Below are 14,285 nucleotides of genomic sequence, written 5' to 3'. Positions count from 1 at the left end.
AGTCTGAATTATTTTAATGCTTTCTGCCTTTCAGCCCCCCTTCCTTAAAAACAGGTTGCTCCATGTGTGGACATGTTGATTGTTAGGGTTTTGTTGTGTTTTCCTTCTTGTTTTGCTAGACTACCTGAATCAGGTAGATCTTCGGGAGAAAGCAGACCTTCAAGAGAAGGAAGCCCAGGAAGCACTGGATTCAGGCACGAATACAGCCGTGACGACCAAGAATCTTCTGGAGATTCTTTCCAAGCCTGATCAGATCCCCTTGTTCTATGCAGGGGGGATTGAAATCCTGACTGACATGATGAAGGATTGTAAGCCAGCGATGTGTGTGATCTCATGAATATTGTCAGTATAAGGGGACAGAGTTTAGAGGTCTGTCCTCATGAGGCAAAGAATCCGTTCCTCCCTTCCTTCCACCAATATTGATTGAAGGTCTACTATAATGTAGGTGCTAGAGAGGGTGCTTAAGAAACGTAACCCATCCCAGCTCCATCCCCTCCTCAGAGCATGCTGACACATGACACACAGGCTGTAAACACTACACAATATGACACAAGACACACAGACGGCATGCACTCCATATATACTCACAACACACACACACACACACACACACAGCATGTGCTCACTATCATGTATACTTACATCACATACATCACACACACACACACACACACCCCACGCGTGTGGAACAAATATACCACATATGCTTATATCACATACAAGCACACCACACACATTCACCCCTCACGGGTGTTCCCCACGTGCTGCACATACCCACACACCCTTTGCATACCCCACACAGACCCCGTATACACCCCCAACACCCTGCACCAGCCCCACAGATTTCCCCCCAACCGTAGAGGAATGGAAGACAGAGTTTTGTAGGATAAACTGTAATGTTCATCCCAGTTACACTTAATGGCGGCTTAGGATGTGGAAATAGTTTCAGAGCAAACATCAGCTGTCCTCTGCTAACGAGAGCCACAGTGCTCTGTTTTAGTAGTTTCTGTAATTACTGATCCCAGGGCTGAAACCAGTGTTGTTACTCAGTGACAGAATGATGCTTGTACAAACGGATGGAGTCTGATTTCCTCTAGTGTACTGTGGAGGGTGCTCAAACATCCCTGCAGTAGTTTCTTGGAGATTATAGGTTCCTCTCTAGAGCCTGGAAACAGCTTTGAAATAAACATTTATTAAGAACAGATGGATATGCCAGTTCTTCTAGGAGGTTAAGCGGCTCCTGGAGACTCTCTAGAGATTACAGAATGATGAGTTGTCAGATCACTCTTGGGGCCCCCCGGGCTCAGCTCTCCTCTGAACAGGGCGTCCCTCTCACGGTGGCACCAAGTGGCTGATGACAGCCTTAGGTTTCAGAATTGGAGGTATTTGTTTCTGCCCAAACTGTGGATTTGGTGATCTAGACATTCCCTATTGGGTTTCTATTATCATCTGGCTCTGTGACAGTTAGACATCAGCCAGACAGTTCAGGAGTCTGACGACACGGTTTTCTCTGAACTTGTTTCAGGCACGGAACGAACTTTATTCAGAACACACAATGGATTCAGTATCATCAGTGAGAATGAGGTCATAAGAAGGTAGGGATGTTTGTAAAGACATCCTGGCATCAAAGCAAGGAAAGACAACCAGTTCTCATGAAATCAGACACTCATCACACAGGCAGCGTGATCACTGGATGGTACTACCTTCAGTCAATACTGGGTTAGGAAAACTTCCCAGGGTTCCTCCACGCACTTCAGAGTCAGAGAAATGGCCACTCTTGCTGGTTTCCCACCAGTTTTTGCAAGATTGCTCTTTGTTCTTGTCCTCTTTGGGACTTTGCTGATCATAACAGGAAATGAGATCAGCTGGTTCCTGGCTGATCTCATCTATCGTTGTATCTGAAGAAAGACCCCTATGGCAGGAGGTAGTTTTGCTAAATTTATTTTGTATTTCAGTTGTTCTGGTGCAGTTCCCATGGCTTAGGACACTGGTGTGGGTTGGAGTCACCGGCACACGTTTGTGTGTGTGATGAGGCTCACGAACCCTAAGTGGTCTGCTGGCCCACCACAGTTCGTTGGTCCTGCTGCAGCCAACGCCCTGGCCCCCGGCTCACCACCCTCCCTCTGTGCAGACCCAGCTTCCTCGGCTGCATCCTTGTCCTGGAGCTCTCAGTTGAGGTCCTAGCAGTCCCTTTTGGTCCTGGTGACCTGCGGCTCTGAATTAAGAAGTGACTTTCTTAAACCCATATTTGAGGAGTCTGGAGGTGAAATAAAACCAATTGAAAGGAAGATCAAGACTGATTTGCAGTTTTAATATTGCTCTACCTTGTCCATCGTAGGTGCTTTTCCACAGCAGGAAAAGATGCAGTGGAAGAGACAGTATGCATGTCTGTTCTCAGGCTCTGGCAAGCGGTGTGCAGTGAGAATGGTAAGCCAGGGAATAACCATCGATCATCGTTAATGCGCTGGTAATGGGAGGGCTATGGGGTGGGGGTGTGGGCGGGCAGGATTGTTCCTCTAGGACAGGCCCTGGAGATGGCGGTCTAGACACTCCCCTGGAAAAGCATATGGATCAGAAGCGAGACCTGCGCTGCAGTCGTGTCTCCGGCAACCTCGCAGCCGCCTCCGCAGTGGGCAAGGTCACGGTCAGCATCACGCGTGGTCTCATCACCTGGGCACTTGCCCCGGCTCTTCGCAGACTAGTGATTTCAGCTCGTGCACTGGCGGCGAGGAAGGCAGAGTTTTTCCTTTTCTGTCTGCTGAAGAATAGTGCTCCCTTTTTGCTGACCACAGTACCAGTTTCGGCGTCATGAGATTTACAACCATCCCTGCTGGCCTCTTGTGACACTGATTGATTAATGCATAATATTGGGACAGTAACATGCTATGGGGAGTTATTTACTGTAACTCTTCCTTTTTTGCATATTAGCCTCTTCCGGGGTTCACTGAGTTTTTGTACAGTCTTATCACTTTAGTGACCTCAATAAAAATTTTAGGTATTTCCCTCATTTTTTAAAACAATTGTATTTTTTTTTTAATGAGGGGAAAATGTTTGACTTTGGACACGAAACAGTGAAAATGGGAAGAGTGATAGCTGTGTATGCCATGCACAGGCTTCTGTGGGGAGCTGTCGAGAGAGCTTGTAAATGCAGCTTGTAAACGATTAAATGCTGAATGTGAGGTAATATGATTTTTTTCCTGATTTAGTAGGGTGGAGGAATCATGTTAAATTCTAGAATTCTTAAGTTCTAGAGAATCAGGGGGACTCTTCCCTGCAGGGAATTACGTTCAGACTAATTATCCTAATCAGGGTGCCCTGCTACTTGTAGAACACTGCACCGGCTCCGAGCAGTGTTTTTGCAAATCGCCCTGCCCAAGGGTTAGGGAGGCAGGCTTGGTGACCGGGCATTTCCTCAGTAGGAACTGGACATGCTTCCCTCCGTGCAGCCCAACTTCCTCACCCTGCAGCCCACTTTGGTTTCTGTGAACCTTGGGGTCACATCTTTCTTTAGTATCTGGAAAAATACTGTCGGACACAGCCTGTGACGTACATGCTGTATCTCAGATCAATGAAATCTTGGTATATCCAATTCAATAAATACAGAGCAGTTTTTAAAAAAGGACAAAGGAATGCTTAAAAGTAAAGACGTGGAAATATGTCTGTGATATAGTGCTGACTGAGAGAGAAAAGCCAGTTTCAGGGTAGGATATATCATATTTTAACATTGTTCATAAGAAGGGTGAATACCAGCCACCTTACGGAAAGGGCTTACCTGGAGGGGATACGGACGAGAGAAGAGGACTTTCATTTTCAGCTGTATACACGTTGTGTTATTTGAATTGTTTGCACTGAGCTACTTTTCATTTTTATGTAAACTAAACAAACTCTGCTCTTTCATAGCTTAGCCTCATACCCCAGCCTGTACCTCCGCCTGCTCTCAAATTCACGTACCTCGTTAGAAAATGCACCCGGCAAAAGCAGGGTGCGGGCAAATCTGATGCCACCACCCTGGAAATAGCTCATGGTCTAGGAAGGGGAGCATTCTTTATTAATTAATGTTCTCATGTGATCGTTCTAGTTTTCTAGAAAAAACTCAAATAGTTGCTCTGGCCATTATATGAAAATCGATGGTCTAAAGCTCTTCCACCATTTAGCTGATTTCTTTTCCTTTCCTCACATTTCTGAACACCGTACGCCGAGAGGCCTCCGGCCAGAATAGTGATAATAGCTGATGTATGTGTGCCAGCCCCTGTTCTCCGCACCATCACGTATTAACTCACTTGATCCTCACGACAACTCTGTTATGTTGGTCGCCTTCCTCGTCCCACTGATAAGGAGCACAGGGGTTGATGACCCGGCTAAGGTCATTTCTTGGTCATTCAGACCCCGCAGTCTGGTCCTAGAATCCGTGCTCTTACCCTTCATTATCCTGCCTCTCAAATGCATGGGGAAGAGCTGGGTTTCCCGTTGAGATGTGGGGAGACAGGACTGGTGTGACTGCTGTCACGGTCTGCGCTAGACGGACGTGCCCTGTGTTTTGCAGAGGAGAACCAGCGCCTACTTGTGCTGCGCCCCGACACGGGCCAGCTGCTGCCCTCCCTCTTGGCCTCCAGGGTCCCGAACATCCGGCAGCAGACCCTGGCCCTGCTGCTGCAGCTCGCCCAGACGGAGAATGGACGGAGCCTGATCATGGGCCACCTTGACCTGACCGGGTAAGGCTCTGCGCTGTGGGTGGGAGCTTCCCGGCAGCATCTCAGGCCTTACCTGCCACATTAACACCTGCCTGGCTCCTGTCTCACATCTCTGATGTGAGAGGTGCCAGCCTACCAGATTAAGGTTCAGAAACAGAAAGCGGCTTTGAGAAGAACACTCCCTCATGAGGACCTTCAGGACACTCCTGTCTGAACTTGGTACCATGGACAGTGTCACTTCTCCTGAGCCTGTTTCCATCTCACAGACATTGCAGACCTTGTAAATATGGCAGCACTTCCAAAACCAGCAATTGGGAACCCAACTGTAAAATAGGCTATTTGTTTCTGCCCTTTTAGCCTCAGTCCTGGCTCTACCCTGTTCCTGTCCTTACTCTTCTTCACTTATTCCTGTTTTAGGTAATACTATCCGATTTTGCATATCCTTAAACCCTTTCTGGAGCAAGGTAGGGTATAAGTAAATAAAACACATTTCAAATACTGTTACATGTAGGTCTTTCCAAGGCTTAAGGTGATAGGAATGGAATGCTCCTCTTTCCTAAGTAAACTTTTTTTAAAAATGGCTGAAGCACAGTGAGTCTGCCCAGTGCTTTTCCTTCGAAAGATTATTCGTTCGAATGTGTGAAATTGCCACTTTTTATGTCACAATAGGCTGCATGTGGTTCAACCGAAAAGAAATAGTAGCAATGATTTACCTTTGCTTTATAAATGCTGCCTATGTAACCTAAAAACAGAAGTTGGCTTCCGATTCTGTTCACTACCATGTCATGGGGAGGGAGGCAAGATAAGTGTCATTACCCCATTTCCCAGGTGGGGCAGGAGAAAGTGCAGCTAGTGACCCGGGGCATCTCAGCCAGCTGTCTCCCAGGCCTTGGAGCCTCTCTCCTACTCTCTGTTCCCCAAAAGGAAAGCAATCAAATATGAAGCTGTGTCAGACCTTCTTGGACCACAGCGAGACCTCTGGGGCTGGTCCCGTGTCAGTGAGGAAGTCCATGTGCGCTGAGGACAGGATAAGCCTTGGCTGTGACTCTCCCCTTCTCAGCCCAGCTCAGCAGCCCCATGGCTCACAGGAAAGGCCTTGGCAGCCCCCGAAGCTCAACCTACACAGGCAAACGAATCGTTAGCAGAGTTAAATCCTCAAAAGCACATTTCACATTTCAAATGACTCTTCAATCATTTCCTCAATACCTTCATCATATGTTTTTTCATTTGGTTTTGGTCTCTTTGAGTAAATGTAGCTATAGTTATCATAAGCTTTCTCCCCAGCTATCTTTGAATCGCTTGAGTTTCATTTGAACTTCTCCAGTGTCTTGGCATTTGTGATCATCTTGTGTAGTCCTGCCTACTTTCCTTAGACAGTCAAAGAAACCTCAGTTTGTTACCTGTGTGCCCACCCTTCTCGTTAATGTCCATCTCCAGTTAAACCGGAAAGAGATGGAACATGTTCTCTGAAATGAAATGAGATAGTCTGAAACAGGACAGGGCTGCACACAGGTTCCATGACCCTCACATTCCTCCCCAAATGAGAAAGTGAAGGGACAAATGTGCATGGACAGGAGCCGAGTGAGGGCCAGTATCCCTTTGTGAAAAGCTCTGGGGTTTTAGATTCAAGCAGTCAGGAGCCCACGTCCTCTGCTTGTCTCTTTCTACTTGTGTGACCCAGGAAAGCTGCTAAGCCTTGAAGTGCCTGGTATCTCATCCGTATCACAGACTTATGGTGAAGCTTCAGAGACATGATACCCGTATGCTAGGTAAAATTTTTTCTGCTGCATTTGACAGATTACTTGGCCAAGAGAACTGGTCTTGTTTTTCTCATGTAACAAAAAGACTAAAGATGGTAACAGCTGGTTTGGTGGTTTAATGATGGCAGGGTCACGGTCTCTGTCCTTCTCTTGACCTTTCCCTCATGGTCACACAAGGCTGCTGCAACTCCAAGCATCACATCCCTCTTTAAGACAGGTTAGCACCAACTGGGTCTGTCCCTTTTATCAAGAGGAGCTACTGCTTTTGTTTCTCTTTGGTCAGAATTGTGTCACATGCCACCCTGGGGGGGAAGATGGTTCCAGCTTCTGTGGTAGAGGCAGGCAGGATAGAACGCAACCCTCCCGCATCCCAGTGTTTGACGTGTCTGAAGACATTGATGTTTTCCAGGTCAAGCATCCTGGTTTCCTCAACCGTTCCTCAGGTGGTTCGACTTCCAGACCCCTCCCAGAACAAGCTGCTAAATAAACCCAGTACCATAAATGTGGGTGACTGGAGGCCGTACTCCTGAATCTAAGAGCCCAGTTTGATGGGCTCTTTTCTGTCTTTATCTCCTGTTATAGCCTGATGGCATCTGGTCCTAATGATATCATTCTTCCTGGCCCTACTCCCACTCCCTGCTCTTCCTTCTCGGCTCCCTTTGCAAGCCTCCTTTATGCTGTCATGTTTCCACGTCAGGGACCGCAAGATCCTACCCTTGGCCCTCTTCTTGTCCATGGACCTAATTATCATGTCTAAGTCTCTCTCAAATGTTACAAGGAAACGTCCTTCTGCAACTGGGCACCTTCATCACAATGTCACAAGTATCATAAACTTAGTGTTTCAAAAGCGGTTCTTCAAACCAGAGCCTCTAGCTGAATTTTCTGTCTTCATAGATAGCATTTCCATCCACCCTGTTGCCTAGGCCAGAATCCTGAGAGCTCCCTGGTTGGCTCCTGCCCACATCCCTGAGAAAATGGTACTTGTCAGTCCTGTCTCCTCCGCATCTCCTGGATTCATTTCCTCTGGCTCTCCTGCACCGTCTCCCATCATTACTTCTAGGTCATTGTGAGGCCTCTTTCTTCTCAACTGTCCGTCTTACTGTGCCCCGTCTCAGCTCAGTCCAGAGACTGAGAGGGGTTCAAGAGCCTTCAGCCCTCCCCATACACCCCCACCAAGCAAGTCGTCCACTGCCCACACTCGGGACACAGGCTAACAGGAGAAAGTACACACATTCCAGAAGGCCCCCCGTGACCCAGGCTGGCTCTGCCCAGCTCCCCAGCCTCGCAGCTCTCTGTCCTCCCCGCTCCCTAAGCACTAGCTGTGAGGAACCGCTAGCAGTCCCCAAGTGTGCCTCTGCGATGTATGCCTCATCGTCTTTGAGACGGCTGTGTGCTCTGCCTCAGATGCTCTGCTCCCGTCCCCACGTGCCTGACGCTGGCCTACAAGCTCCTTGGAGCTGGGGCCTTGTCTTGTTTCATCCCTGTGGCTCCAGAACCTACCACATCACCTAGCACATAATGCCAGTAAGTGTTGTTGACTGAATGGACAAAGGGGCAAGTAGCCAATGCTGCACTTTCAATGATGCGGAAATGTCATCCTCATCTCCATCCTCCCACAGCTCTTGCCAGGGGGACTCTGTGCCCACTTGACATGTGTCTGTTTCTGACCTATCATCTGACACCCGTCCCTGTACGAGACAGGAGCTCAGTACCGTGTCCCAGCGCTGAGCACGACACTCAGCACGCTGTGGGTGCTTGGTGTGGGTTTGCTGGATGGACAAATGCCTTCTTCTCTCATTGTCCTGGCGCCGGTCAGTCTGTTAAGGCAGCCTGAGACTGCATTAGCTTTTCGGCAGCTGCACCGGACTGTTTGCTCATATACCAGGTTTGCCACTGGCTAAAAATTTGTACGTTTTTTTCACATGAGTCGGGTATAAACCAGGTCTCCCAATTCTGTTACTTAAACAGAATTTCCAGCTCTAAGTGAAAGACTTTGAGTTTAACTCTCTGAAATTTCATCTGATAGATTCAGCAACCTGTCAAAATCTTGTTAAATCTTGATTCCATCCCCCACTTCATTAGGGGGCCTTCCCACTTAGTCATCAGCAGATTAGTAAGGGTGCCATTTAGATGTCATTTGTGTGATTCAACTTGGCCAAGCCAGAGTCCCAGGGCAGAGGCACCAGAGATTCTTTCCAAGTCAGCATCTGATAATCAGTGAACTTTGGTTAAAACTGTTAATTCCCCTGGGCCCTCACGTTAAGTGGTAGAGCCATTCCCACGGGGGAGTGTCTGCCTCATTGGGATGCGCAGGGGCTGGGCTTCCTGGTGGGCATGGTAAGGCCCTTTCAGCTTATTTCAGTCAGGTGCTGACTCCTTCCTGGCCTCCATGCGAAGCCTCCTTGTTGGGGATGCTGTCAGCTGGAGGTCAGCCCACCCTGAGGGTGTTATGGATTTTTGCAGGTTGTTGGAAGCCCTCGTGTTGTTTCTTGATTTCTCAGATAAGAAGGCCAACTCAGCCATGGGACTGCTCACAGACTTGGCTCTGGAAGAAAGGTAATTTTTGTTTCCAGAAATTGACATTTCTTCTTCAACCTTTGTTGAACTGTCTGATCTTCTAAAACGTGAGGCACACGGGAGGCTAGACCAACTGAGCATCACAAGATTCACTGCGTAGGACGGCTGATGTCTTCAGGGGCCGTGGTCAGCCACTCCTGTTCCAGTCCCTCTAGGTGCAGGGGGCGACCCGGCCGTCAATGAGCTTGGAAGCTGTAACATACTTAGAAGGGTAACTCCCCCAGCAAGCAAGTCTGCTATGCGGTGAGGCTTCTTCCCCTAATCAGTGCCTAATAGGAACTGCCTGGCAGACATGTGCTGATTAAATGAGAGAGAAAGAGAGGGAGAGAGGGAAAGAGGGAGAGAGGGAGGGGGAGGGAGGAGAAACACAGTAACAAAGTAGAGCCCTCCCGGGCCGCCAGTGGCAGTATGGGTAACCATCCCCCGTGCTTTTTTAATTTTTTTCTTTGTTTAGCTGCTGCTGGGGAAGACAGTAAAGGTCTTAGATTTTCATAACTTTTCAGTTTTTTAAAAACTGCATCTTGTTTTGTTTTTAATTTCCTCATCAACTTTAGGGCGTCTTACTTAAGAACCGTCATACAACGAGAGAGAGCTGTTTGTGCTGGCAGCCGGCCATCAGCATGGGCTGGGAGGGTGTACTCGCCTCTCTAGCTGGTGGAGGTGTGTGTGCCTCGGGGCCCTCCTCACGGCTGTGACACGTAAACATGCTTACACCGTGTCTCCTGTTTGCACGGCGCACAGCGTGTAGACTCAAAGCAAGGGGAGGGCAGGGGTGGCGCTAAGTCAGTTCGGCAGAAACCTAGGGATTCCAGCAGCTTCTGCATGAGAGAGCCACCCTCTGAGATCTGTTGTTTAACGTCAAAGGCAAGTCTCCAGGCTGAGAAAAAGTAAAGCCACATTACCTGCCCAGTGACGACCTTTTTTGGTTCCGAATGAATCATCCATGCAGGGGCAAATCACACGGGCCCAGGGTTGGACGGTCTGCTCCATCACCCAAGATGCTGTATTTATGTTTTAGTTTGCACGGGGTAGAAATAAATCATGGCTGATGTTCTCTCGACAGATTCCAAGTCTGGTTCCAGGCCAGCCTTCCAGATGTTCTCCTGGCACTGACGGGTGTGCTGGTGAGTAAGCCCTCATTTTATCACCTGTGACAGACCCTTTTGGGAGCATGAGTGGGGCTGTTTCAACACAGTTTACACCCCAGAACTCCTGTTGCCTCTCAGGTTGATTAATCATTTATTCACAGCTGGAATTTATACAAGTCTTGGTTGTTGAAACAGCTGCAGTGGGGGCAGCTGGAGATGGCATACGGGCAGAGCTGGTTACAGGGGAGGAAAGCCTGCCTGGGGGCTGCAGTAGACGAAGGTGGAGAGTTTGTTGGTCTCCATCAGTCTTCTTCTGAGCCAAGTCCCGTCATAAGTACCACGTGCAACCCTGTCCCCTGAATGGCAGTCATCTCGGTCAGGAGGGCAGGTGTGGTGGTTGGAGCTGATGAGGGAGAAAATTGCCAGGCTGGGAGTCCTCCAGGAGACCGTGCTGTGACTAGACCTGTCCCCAGTGAGCCATAGAAGTGTCAGGGGACCTTAGAGGGCATACTGACACGCCAGTTTTTCACAGATGTGGAAATGGAAAGTCTGAGAAGGGACAGGACTTGTCCCAGTGCCCCCAGCTAGTTGATGGAGCGACTGGGATTAAGCCTCAGGCCTCCCTATTCCAGGCCAAGGTGATTTGGGGTCTCCCGCTCTGTGTGCCTCCTTCCTTTCTGCCAGCATGACCCCACCGATGTCCCCATGTGGCATAACGCTATCTGGTTCCCAGACATTTTGGTGAGTGAGGGATGCCCCTAGAGATTATTCTGGCATCATTTGTCTGCTCTCTGCAGATTCGCTTTCTCTTCATCCCCTTTTAGAGGAGAGATCCCAAGGTCACCAACACCTCAGCTCTCTGCCAGTGTATTGCCATTATGGGAAACCTCAGCGCTGAGGCTGCCACCCGAAGACAGATGTCTGCCTCTGAAGAATTCAGGGATGCCTGCTTGGGCCTCATGGTATTTCAGCTTTTCTAGTCAAAGTTGGTCTTTTACCTGCTTTGAGGGCATTGGCTTCTTCTTCATTATCTGGCTTTTCCAGAAATTCTGTTTGAGGGTGCTGGGGCCAGTGGCTTACCCCTTCTGTAACAGTAGGTTTGATGGGCAGCTGGCCTTACAGAGTCCTCCAGATCAAGTCTCTTCCACTCCGGAGATGTTCGAAGGGTTTTCTGTGGAGCTGGCTTGAGCACCCATTTCAACAGCTCCATCTGCAGTCTGAACCCAGGGCATACAACATATGACATGAGGCGCCACACACTCTGTGCTGTAAACTGGGCTCAGACCTTCCCACATCACTTAGGTTCATGACACTGACAATTTTAGGGAGTGTGAGTGATCCTGAGACCATCGCCAAGGGGAACAGATGACCATGACAAGCTGCAGGAAGATCATTGATCACCTTGTTTTATTTCCAAAGGCCAAGTGTGAGGAGGATGTGGACTTGTTCAGAGAGGTCATGTATACCCTCCTGGGACTCATGATGAACTTGTGTCTTCAGTCCCCCTTTGTCTCTGAGGTACCGCATTCTTTTCTCCCTACCTTAACCCGTTCTGTTGCAAAGAACTGTTCTCATTTCTGCAAAGAGGATAGAAGCACAGCAGTGCTTCTACACTGGCAATGGGAATGGGGAATGCTGGGCGGACGCTCTGTCCCTGAGCGGCCGAGGGATGGATGAGTCGCTCTGTCAGGTATTGATTCTGAAAACCAGTTGAGCATCCAGGGCGCTGAGCACGGTGCTAGGTTCTGCGTTTACAAAGTCAAATACGATGTGGTCCCTGCTCTCAAGGTGTCACCCTGTAGTTAGGGGAGTTGGACGTGGGAAGAAATGAGAGTGATAGAAGAAGATGTGAAGGAAATGTGGACAGACGTGGTGGTGGCGAGAGGGAGGGAGTGGAGAGTGGTCAGTTCTCCTTGAGCGCTCAGAAGGAAGAGGCAGAGGACCACGACCAGGATAGGCAAACTCCTTCTCCCGCTCCTTGTTGTTGTAGGTTTGGGCCACGGAGGTGAGCCGCAAGTGCCTGTCTTTACTGAACAGCCAGGATGGAGGAATCCTCACAGTAAGCTTCTCCCAGGGAAATCCAGAAACAGCTTCCTTTGTTGTTCTCCTTTTGTTTTGTTTTGTTTTGTTTTATTTTGAAGTCACCACACATTTCAGATTCTACTGATTCTCTGAGATATGAGGCAGATTATATACTCCTCAAAACAATGCCCATAGCACATAAATACTGAATTTGCCTATGGTTTCAGGGGATTTGGTGACACCCCCCACCAGTGCCCATCTGTGGAGGCCCTAGAGTCCAGGAACCCCAGTTAAGAATCTGTTTTCTGTAAACTGTGGCCCTTAACAGCTTATCCAAGGTAATCTGTCTGATTTGTCCTATATCAAGCCATCTCTGTGCAAATTGGACAGGCCAAATGATTTTATTTGGAATCTTTCTTCCATAGTCAAAAAAGCCAGACACATATTTTGAAGCCAGTGATTCTGGAGGTTGTTTATGCATAATGGTTTTAGCCCCCTTGGAGATATATGCTGGAATGGCTTTCTTCTGTTTCTGACATTTGGCTAAGAAAATTAAGAAGGCCTATGGTTAGCACAGTGTATCAGGAGGAGAATGTTGATATGATTCAAGAGGCTGTTTGCCATTATCCTGGGATGTGTTCTTCACTTGCATTAGGAATCACCCCAACTTTTATGCCTATTAAGTCAGGGCCCTAAACCTAGAGAAACAATTGGTGTCACATCCAGGGCAGGTCTGGGAAACCAGCCCTTCAAGGATCACAGCCTCGGCACAAGCCTCTTAGACAGCCTCATCCACCAGAGGGCAGACAGCAGAAGCAAGAAGAACTACAGTTCTGCAGCCTGTGGAATGAAAACCACATTCACAGAAAGATAAACAAAATGAAAAGTCAGAGGACTATGTACCAGATGAAGGAGCGAAATGAAACCCCAGAAAAACAACAAAATGTAGTGGAGATAGGCAACCTTCCAGAAAACGAATTCAGAATGATGATAGTGAGGATGATCCAGGACCTTGCAAAAAGAATGGAGGCAAAGATCAAGAAGATGCAAGAAATGTTAAACAAAGACCTAGAAGAATTAAGGAACAAACACCAGAAGAATTAAAGAACAAACAGAGATGAACAATACAATAACTGAAATGAAAACTACACTAGAAGGAATCAATAGCAGAATAACTGAGGCAGAAGAACGAATATGTGAGCTGGAAGACAGAATGGTGGAATTCACTGCCATGGAACAAAATAAAGGAAAAAGAATGAAAAGAAATGAAGACAGCCTAAGAGACCTCTGGGACAACATTCAATGCACCAACATTCGCATTATAGGGGTCCCAGAAGGAGAAGAGAGAGAGAAGGGACCCGAGAAAATATTTGAAGAGATTATAGTTGAAAACTTCCCTAACATGGGAAAGGAAATAGCCACCCAAGTCCAGGAAGCGCAGAGAGTCCCATACAAGATAAACCCAAGGAGAAACACATCGAGACACATAGTAATCAAATTGACAAAAATTAAAGGCAAAGAGAAACTATTGAAAGCAACAAGGGAAAAATGACAAATAACATACAAGGGAACTCCCATAAGATTAACAGCTGATTTCTCAGCAGAAACTCTACAGCCAGAAGGGAGTGGCATGATATACTTAAAGTGATGAAAAGGAAGAACGTAGAACCAAGATTACCCGGCAAGGATCTCATTCAGATTTCATGGAGAAATCAAAAGCTTCACAGACAAGCAAAAGCTACGAGAATTCAGCACTGCCAAACCAGCTCTACAACAAATGCTAAAGGAACTTCTCTAAGTGGGAAACACAAGAGAAAAAAAGGACCTACAAAAAAAACCACATAACAATTAAGAAAATGGTAATAGGAACATACATATAGATAATTACCTTAAATGTGAATGGATTAAATGCTCCAGCCATGAGACACAGCTCGCTGAATGGATACAAAAACAAGAGCCATATATATGCTGTCTACAAGAGACCCACTTCAGACCTAGGGACACATACAGACTGAAAGTGAGGGGATGGAAAAATATATTCCATGCAGATGGAAATCAAAAGAAAGCTGCAGTAGCAATACTCATATCAGATAAAATAGACTTTCAAATAAAGAATGTTACAAGAGACAAGGAAGGACACTACATAA

The 14,285-nt window shown here is 47.6% G+C and overlaps 1 protein-coding gene across 1 annotated transcript in view; it reads left to right on the top strand.

The window, feature by feature from the left end:
* The window catches only part of TTC12 (tetratricopeptide repeat domain 12), a 46,684-nt gene that overhangs the window by 22,778 nt on the left and 9,621 nt on the right, over nt 1–14,285 (top strand). The window contains exons 9-17 of the mRNA XM_065881896.1: nt 120–308; nt 1,526–1,595; nt 2,339–2,427; nt 4,544–4,712; nt 8,915–9,007; nt 10,092–10,152; nt 10,941–11,078; nt 11,536–11,634; nt 12,107–12,175. Coding sequence (XP_065737968.1) covers nt 120–308; nt 1,526–1,595; nt 2,339–2,427; nt 4,544–4,712; nt 8,915–9,007; nt 10,092–10,152; nt 10,941–11,078; nt 11,536–11,634; nt 12,107–12,175 — 977 coding nt within the window. The remainder of the gene's footprint in view (nt 1–119; nt 309–1,525; nt 1,596–2,338; nt 2,428–4,543; nt 4,713–8,914; nt 9,008–10,091; nt 10,153–10,940; nt 11,079–11,535; nt 11,635–12,106; nt 12,176–14,285) is intronic.

Source organism: Phocoena phocoena, chromosome 8, assembly GCF_963924675.1.
Source record: "Phocoena phocoena chromosome 8, mPhoPho1.1, whole genome shotgun sequence".
NCBI classification, from domain to species: domain Eukaryota; kingdom Metazoa; phylum Chordata; class Mammalia; order Artiodactyla; family Phocoenidae; genus Phocoena; species Phocoena phocoena.
This window is presented reverse-complemented; position numbering and strand designations above follow the sequence as displayed.